The sequence below is a fragment of the Mus caroli genome, unplaced genomic scaffold (genome assembly GCF_978045245.1).
Source record: "Mus caroli unplaced genomic scaffold, Mus_caroli_1 scaffold_5, whole genome shotgun sequence".
NCBI classification, from domain to species: domain Eukaryota; kingdom Metazoa; phylum Chordata; class Mammalia; order Rodentia; family Muridae; genus Mus; species Mus caroli.
Genome location: NW_028227260.1, coordinates 150,948,753 through 150,957,419, shown reverse-complemented (window position 1 = coordinate 150,957,419; position 8,667 = coordinate 150,948,753). Strand labels below are relative to the sequence as shown.

At 49.2% G+C, this 8,667-nt stretch overlaps 1 protein-coding gene across 1 annotated transcript; it reads right to left on the bottom strand.

Moving 5' to 3' along the window:
* Positions 1 to 1,203: 1,203 nt before the first annotated feature.
* On the bottom strand, positions 1,204 to 7,668 carry Magix (MAGI family member, X-linked). Its single transcript, XM_021153394.3, has 6 exons — positions 7,482 to 7,668; positions 6,450 to 6,596; positions 3,700 to 3,782; positions 2,685 to 2,921; positions 2,426 to 2,594; positions 1,204 to 1,771 (listed from the first exon to the last, which is right to left on the bottom strand). Exons 1-6 carry the CDS (start codon positions 7,528 to 7,530, stop codon positions 1,479 to 1,481), a joined length of 978 nt encoding a protein of 325 aa, XP_021009053.1. The 5' UTR covers positions 7,531 to 7,668; the 3' UTR covers positions 1,204 to 1,478.
* Positions 7,669 to 8,667: the final 999 nt, after the last annotated feature.

Genomic DNA, 8,667 nt, shown 5'->3' with positions numbered 1-8,667 from the left:
CGCTGGGCCTCGTTTTCCCCCTTTGGGAAATGATCTAATGCTGAGTAGGCATGTAAGTAGATGAAAATAAAAACCCCCATTAAAGCTAGTAGCAGGGTAAAGCTAAACTAAGTAAATGGTGGCTGAGGTTACTATATTAGTCCCCTGGGTGTGGCTGTTTAGGAACTGTGTACTAGAACCCTTTCCTGACTTCTGGGGAACCATACTCCCACTGTATGTACTCTGAGTCACATGTCACCACCACACACTAACACTTCAAGTGTTCACTTTGTTATACCCCAGCTGCTAGCTGTCCCTGTTTGGATTGCAGTCTGCCCCACCCCACCCCCACCGCCACCTGAGACTCAGGACCTGTCATTTCTCCCCTCCTCTCCCCCCCCGCCCCCCCCCCCCCCCCGCATCCTCCTTATAGAGGGGGAAAGTTGCCTGTTAAGACCACAACTTCCCTCTTTGGGGGATGGGATTGAGGATGCAGGATGTGGTTAGCAGCAAGGTGACTGGACATTTGTAGCATTGGCCAGGACCTGCTTTGTGGCTCTCTGGGTTGGAGTCTACTGTCCATATAAGCTTTTGACAGTAGGATTCAACTCCCAGGGCGGAGGAAACTTTAGTCTCATCCCAGGCTAGGACCGCCTGGTGCAGTTTGTCACCGTCTAAGGAAAGGAGGAGGCGTGGTCCAAAGACTTCTAACAGCCCTTTTTAGCCTGGCCTACCCGAGGCGCTGACTCACACCTTCCCGGCTCTGTCTCCAAGTGGGGTCCAAGGCCCCAGCCCGCGCCCCTGGGACAGCATATACCACAGTTAAAGCTAGTTTTTCCAAGCCGGAAGTGGGAGACTCTGGGTGGAGGAAGACGCCAGGATTCTAGATTTGCTATCTTGATGTCAGCTAAGGGTCTGAAGAATTCCATGCGGGAACCCTGAGCTTACTGGGACACTCCCACAACAGGCCTACTTCTGCATTCCCCACATCACAAGCAATAATGTGCGTACTCGGAAAGTGAAATGAATGAATGAAGGGCAGGGATTAGCAAAGCAAACTGGGAAGCAAGCAGAAATAAAGACCCATCTGGAGGCATGAAGGAAGCTGCACGTAGCTTTCGGGTGGTTTCGAAGGGACTTCATCGAAACCAGATCAAGCCACCCCTCCCTTCCAGGGTGGACTGGGAAACCTCACCCCGCCTAGAGCACCTAGCAAGTCAGAACTGGATCCAGCTATTTTATTACCTCCAGGCCGGGAAGGGACTAGGAGAAGCTGCGCGCACGCGGACGTGGGGGTGGTGGGGTGCGAGCGCTCTGGGCTCTGGGAGGGCCATACCACTGGCGTCTTGAAAGGGTGGGGACCACTCCACTGTGCAATGTGCAGTGGGAAGGTACTAAACCAGGTTAAAGCTCTAAGGGAAAAGCTTAGAGCTTGGCGGTCCGGCATGCTAGAACCTTATGGGACCTCACCTAGTGAGCACAGAGCTGTCTATTGGTGCTCAATGCCTCCGCCTTCCGGCTGCCATCTCCAGAGCGAGCTGCGCGCCCCCACCCCGAACCCCTAGAGCCCGTGAGAGCCGGTCCTCGCTCGGCACCAGCCAGGGCCCAGGGGTACCAGGGATACGGTTTTCCAGGTCTTCTGTGGGGTGCTCCACTGCGCGAACCACGTGGCCAATAGCCACTGCCTGTGGACTAGGTCCGGGACTGGGCCGGGTCTTGGGCCGGTGGTGAACTGGGGAAATGGTGCTGCGAGACTCCATCACCCTGCTTCCCCTAGGATCTAGGCTGCGATCTGGAGATAGCAAGACTAGGGGTTAGATTGGGTGGTGGAATAGACAATGGAAATCGGGGCCTTAGCTAAGAGTGGCCAGAAAAGCCCTTAGAGACAATTCTCTTCAAGTCCTAAAGGTGTCACTCCGTCACAAACCTCAACATCCCCGCCTCCAAATAAATATACCTCTTCAATCCAGGACATGCTCCACAGAATCATTGCCCAAAGGCAATCAAACCCTAATCTTGGCTTTTGAACCACGAAGCTTTCCCCTTGTGAGTGTTCCGAATCTCTTCTCTCTCACCTCTCCTTCTTTGGCTCCCTGCTCTTTCAGTTACTGAACAATTCTTAAAGATTGGGGGGTGGAGGTGGGGGTGGGGGTTGGATCAGGTCTCTCCTGCCACTGTGTGGGACCTAGGGATCAAACTCAATGTCATCAGGCTTGGGGACAAACACCTTCATCTACTGAGCACTCTTGCCAGCCCCCTTTATTTGTCTCTCACAAGTAAACTCCCTACTCTCTAAAAGAGAATCTGGGGGATGGAATCCACAGGGCTTCTCAGATGGTTAGGAAACCTCTTTTTCCTCGGGATCCAGCCTTTCCACTCTCTGAGCCTCCCCTTCCCCTCTCTGATCTCTGCCTGCCTCTCTTCTCTGGGAAATCCACCACCTCACCTGTCTTCTGATGTCCTCCAACCTCCTTGATCCTACTGCCATCCATGTCTTGAGGCCTTTGAAGTACCAGGCAAAGGCGGGGGCCTCCAGTTCGAATCCTCTCCACCACCTGGGCATGAGTAAGGCCCTGTGTTGACTGGCCATTGATATAGAGCACGAGGTCACCAGCCTGCAAGAACACAGTGCTGTATGAAGGACAGATGGAGACTGGACAAGGATAAGGACCACATCTATGAATGGACTGTTGCTTAGAGCTGACCTGCAAACGACCACATCGCTGTGCTGGCCCATTCTTCAGCAGTCCATGCACGGCCAATGGAGCATCCCCAGATACATTTCGGCCTCCACTTAAAGTGAGACCAAAACCTGCCGGACCTCGGACCAGCTCCACAGAAAATTGGCCAGTGGCTTGGGGTACTTTCAAAGCATAGCTTGCCTTATTCTGGGTTACTGGAAGTGGCTCCATCCATGTACCTAGAGTCTCAGACCTTTGATGCTGGAAAAGGGGCAAGAGTATACATAAATTAGCTGGGTGTGTACCTTAGGATTACTATTGCCGAGATGAGACACCATGACCAAAGCAACTTGGAGGCGGGGAGGCTTTATTTGGCTTATACTTCCACATCATAGTTCATCACCAAAATTGTCAAACCAGGAACTCAAGCAGGGCAGGAATATGGAGGCAGGTCCTGATTCAGAAGCCATGGAGGGTGCTGCTTGTTGGCCTGTTACCTATAGCTTGCTCAGCCTGCTTTTATTTTTTTCTTTTTGAGACAGGGTTTCTCTGTGTAGCATTGGTTGTCCTGGAACTCACTATGTAGACCAGGCTGGTGTCAAACAGAGATCCAACTGCCTCTGCCTCCTGAGTGCTGGGATTAAAGGCGTGTGCTACCATTGCCTAGTCAGTCTGTTTTCTTATAGAATCTAGGATCACTGGCCCAAGGAAGACACCACCCCTAGTGGGCTGAGCCCTCCCCCCATCAATCACTAACAAAATGTCTTACAGCCGGATCTTACGGAAACATTTTCTCAGGTGAGGTTCCCTCCTTTCAGATAACTCCAGCTTTTGTTAAGTTGACATAAGACTGGCCAGTATAGTATAGGAAGTACATGCCTATAATTGTAGCATTGGGGAGTCTAAGGCAGAGAGATCACCTTAAGTTTGAGGATAGCCTAGTGTACCTATCAAGTTCCCGCCAGCCTGGGCTACAGAAGATGCCCTGTCTAAAACTCAACAGAAGCAAAAGGTTAACACAGGACATAGCAATGAGTACCTGGGGTGGATGTTTCACAAGAGTGGCATGAGGCAAGCGACTGTCTGTGACTTCTATATCTGCAGAATCCAGACCACTAACAGCTTAGATATGAAAGAGACAAAGAGGAACATCAAAAGATGTGACATGGAAACCAACTTAGGACTCCTGGCTTAACTTTTTAAATATTAAATTTTTTATTTTACTCTATTTTATTTATTTATTTTTGGTTTTTGGAGACAGAGTTTCTCTGTATAGCCCTGGCTGTCCTGGAACTCACTTTGTAGACGAGGCTGGCCTTGAACTCAGAAATCCGCCTGCCTCTGCCTTCCGAGTGCTGGGATTAAAGGTGTGTGCCACCATGCCCGGCATATTCTTTTTTAAAAAAAAGATTTATTTATTATTATACATAAGTACACTGTGGCTGTCTTCAGATGCACCAGAAGAGGGCCTCGAATCTCATTGCAGGTGGTTGTGAGCCACCATGTGGTTGCTGGGATTTGAACTCAGGACCTTCGGAAGAACAGTCCGTGCCCTTACCCACTGAGCCATCTCGCCAGCTCCTTAACTATTCTTTTTATTTTATGTGTATGGGTTTTTTGCTCACCTGTACGTCTGTGCGCCACATGTGTACCTGATGTCAGATGCTCTGGAACTGGAATAACATCATGATTGTGAGCCACCATGTGTGTGTGCTGGGAATTGAACCTGGTTCTTCCATATGAGCAGCTCTTAACCATGAAACAATCTCTCTCTAGCCCCACCAGTTAACATTTCAACTTCACCTATTTGCCCACTTGTGCAACTCACACAGACTTGCCCACCATTAGACTATTTAGGGACCACACTACCATTCTCCTTCTCTAGCAATCTTTAAGGCTGACCGTACAGAAATAGCTGTCCTGGCTCCTTCTTAGGTAATCCATTGCCATCCATGTGAACAGTCCTCCATATCTTCCTTCCAGATATTAAGAACACATAGGCAACTGGGCGTTGGTGGCACACGCCTTTAATCCCAGCACTTGGGAGGCAGAGACAGGTGGATTTCTGAGTTTGAGGCCAGCCTGGTCTACAAAGTGAGTTCCAGGACAGCCAGAGCTACACAGAGAAACCCTGTCTCGAAAAAATAAAAAAAAAAACAAAAAAAACAAAAAACAAAAAAAACAACATAGGCTGTATGCATTAAGTAACACCCTAAGTGTGACTGTAGCTTATTGGTAATGGGAGTTTCTAGCATGTACCACATCCTGAGTTTGGTCCCAGTACCCCAAGAGTTAAATAAATACAATATTTTAAGCAAGGCCTTCTAGGAAAGTTGCCATTTCAAGATTTTTTTTCCCTGAGAATCTAGATCACAACCTCTAATTAGCCTGCAAAATTCACTTCATTTCTCACATGTGAACCAACAGCAGAAGACTAACCCCGGCATTCTAGAAGCTAAGGCAGGAGCATTGGCTCAAATTCGAGACCAATGTGGTCTCCACCATGAGACTTTGTCTCATGAAACAAAACAAGGAGCTAGAGAGAGAGAGCTCAGCAGTTAAGAGTTCCTATAATGCCTGCTAAAGACCAGAGTTCAATTCCCAGCACACATGTGAAGACTCACAACTGCCTGAAACTGGTAAATCTGATATAGTCACATGTATATACCTACCAACACAAACACACTTGAAAATAAATAAGTCAGCTGTGGTGGCGCACACCTTTAATCTCAGCACTCAGAAGGCAGAGGCAGATGGATCTTTGAGTTCTAGGCCAGCCTGGGTTACATAGTAAGTTCTTGGACAGTCAGGGCTACATAGAGAAACCCAGTCTCTAAAATAAAATCAAGGGGTGGAGCAGGAAAAAATTAAATAGAAATTATATCTTTCAGCATACACATTCACACAAAACCAAGCAAACAAAAATTTGCCTCTAATGTATTCAGAGCTTCCACACTTTGGCATTTCAGATTCACCATTTTTTAAAGATGTCTTTATTCATGCATTTATTTTATGTATATGAGTACACTGTAGCTGTCTTGAGACACACCAGAAGAGGGCATGGGATCCCATTAAAGAGATTTGTGAGCCACCGTGTGGTTGCTTGGGAACAGAACTCAGGACCTCTGGAAGAGCAGTGTTCTTAACCACTGAGCCATCTCTCCAGTCCTCAGACTCACCTTTTTACAAAGAAATCATTTCCTCTCCTCTTTGGAAATGACATTTGGTACAGTTTCACGTATGTATAAAATGTATTGAAATCAATCTTACATCTGTTATGCGCTTTTTTGTTTGTTTGCTTTTCGAGACAGGGTTTCTGTTGTAACCCTGGCTGTCCTAGAACTTGCTCTGTAGACCAGGCTAGCCTCGAACTCACAGAGATCCATCCACCTGCATCTACCTCTCTTGGGTGCTGGGATTAAAGTACTACTGCTCAGCCCCATTATGTACTGTTAATCTGCTCCCAATCCTGCTAACTATTCTTCCCAATTAGGCCCCCTCCTACACCTAGGTTTGTTTGTGTATGTGTTGCCGGTAGTTACAGCTACCAAGTGTTCAAGATTGCGAATGCCAAGTCAGAGCCCCGCTGACCTTAATAACCATCCAGTCCAGCACTTTCCACAAATGTCCTGAAACTCATCTATCGTAATAAACCTAAAAGAATAAACTCTAGTTCACAAGGTCTCGCTGGCTGTGAACCCTCCCGGTGGAATCACACTCTCTAACAGTCACAGGGCTAGCTAGAAGCCCAGCCCCTCCTGCCCCGCCCTACCAAGTCCTTGTACCTACCCTCCGTGTGGCGCAGGCGCAATGTGGCGCCCGCTTTTCGTACTAGCGCTGTCAAGTCCGCGGCGGCTCGTGCCGCCAGGGGGCGCGCATCCAGCCGCTCCAGGAGCTGCCGAGCTCGGGGACTCCCGGACCCTTGTAAGCCACCTCCTGCAGAGAGGAGAAGAGACAAGTCATCTTGGACTCAAAGCGCTGGAGTCCCGACGTGAGTGATTTCTAAGTCCAAAGACCTAGAAATGCCCCTCCAGGTATCCGGAGATCCCTGGTCACTAGTTCAGGGCTGCCCGACAGTCCCCTCCTCAGGTAGGACCCTTGACCGCCGCGAGTGTATACATTGCCCGCTGCCTTACCCCATAAAATCCCCGAAGGTAGCCATTTGACAGCAATAGACCTGAACACCTCTGAGCACTCAACAGATTTATTTGTTTGGAGCTCACCATACTATCCCCTAGTAACACTAAATGCCAAACTTCTTTCGCCATGTGTCCAGGGACCCTGCTTCTCCCACATAAACTCCTCCCTGCAAACAACCCTGAATTCCCCAATTTCACCTTCAGTATACTGGTCAATCCCTGCTACTCCCAAGAGTTCCCTTAAAGGCCCAGTGTCCCCTCAGAGTGCAAGCATCCCCAGATCCCCACCTCCTCAGATCCCCAGCCCACCCACCTAATTCCCTACACACCCTGCCTGCCTAGGACCAGCAGGTGCCTCCAGGCTTTCTTCCTAGACTCATGACATAGGTCTCCTGAATCTGGTGTGCTCCCCCCACCTCTCTCTCTCTCCCTCCACTCCCCCCTCTCTCTCTCACACGCACACACACACACACACACACACACACACACAGCCTTGAGACTATAGGTAAGGGACCTAAAACAAGGTTTTCATCGCTGGGCCCCTGGCTATTGCCAGGAATGCCTGGGCACCAAGGCTGATGTTTACCACTTGTGGGGTGGAAATGATTAGAAGTCCACAAGCAAGGAGTGGGTGGCCTGTGTCGGTTCCTTCCCTTTCTCTCTTCTCCACCCAAGCCAGTACCTCTTCTGCTCCCTCTAGGGTCTGCCGCGTTCCCAGCGCGAGAGTCCATGGCCTGTGGTGAACCTGGTGGACTCAGGGCAGCCCGATGATTAGTTTTAGCGCAGGGGCGCGCTCACCTGGCTCCTAGCCCAGGCCTGGACGCTGCTGTTGTCTGGCCAGTCCCAGGCCTGGCGCCCGGACCAGGAGGTGACCTACCTGGCCGCAGGCAAGGAGGCCTGGTTGCAGGAGCTGTAAAGTCAGAGTCTAGCCTTGCTCTGCCCCAGGTACATCTGCTTCTCTTAACTGGAGACTGGTTAAAACTGAAAAGCTGGAGTTAAACAGGATATGCAGGAAATGGAATTCAAGTAGCCGGCTGGACATGGACAATGGTACACTATCTTTAGAAAGCAACTTAGCAGGATTTTTAAAACAATAAACAATCAGAAAGAAAACAAATTAAATATGCACATGTGATCTACCCATTCCATTCCGGAGTACTTATCTAAAAACATGCAGAGTGTTCATAAAGACTTGAGTATGAGTGTTTATGAACCACAGACACTTGGGCAACCATAACCATACAATTGATTTCCTCTTGTTCTGGAGACTGGAAAATAAAAGATCAAGATGTTGGCCAATTTGGTCCTGGGTGTGTCTTTCCTTCTTGGATTGCAGGTAACTGCTTTCTCGCTGTCCTCCTTACACTGGGTTGACAGAGCGAGAGTGAGAGGTAGAAGAAGAAGAAGAAGAAGAAGAAGAAGAAGAAGAAGAAGAAGAAGAAGAAGAAGAAGAAGAGAGGAGGAGGAGGAGGAGGAGGAGGAGGAGGAGGAGGAGGGGAGGAGAAGGAGGAGGGCTGGAGAGATGGCTCAGCGGGTAAGAGCACTGACTGCTCTTCCAAAGGTCCTGAGTTCAAATCCCAGCAACCACATGGTGGCTCACAACTATCCGTAACAAAAATCTGATGCCCTCTTCTGGAGTGTCTGAAGACAGCTACAGTGTACACACATATAAAAAAGAAAGAAAAACAATCAAACAAACAAAACCAAAAAGTTCTCCACCTCTATGAAATCTGACTCCGTCTTCTGACCTCCACAGATACATGCATACATACACATGGCAGACATACACACACACAAAAGAAGAAGGCGGCGGAGGAGGAGGAGGGCGAGGGGGAGGAGGAGAGGGAAAGAGAGAGAGGAAGGAGAGA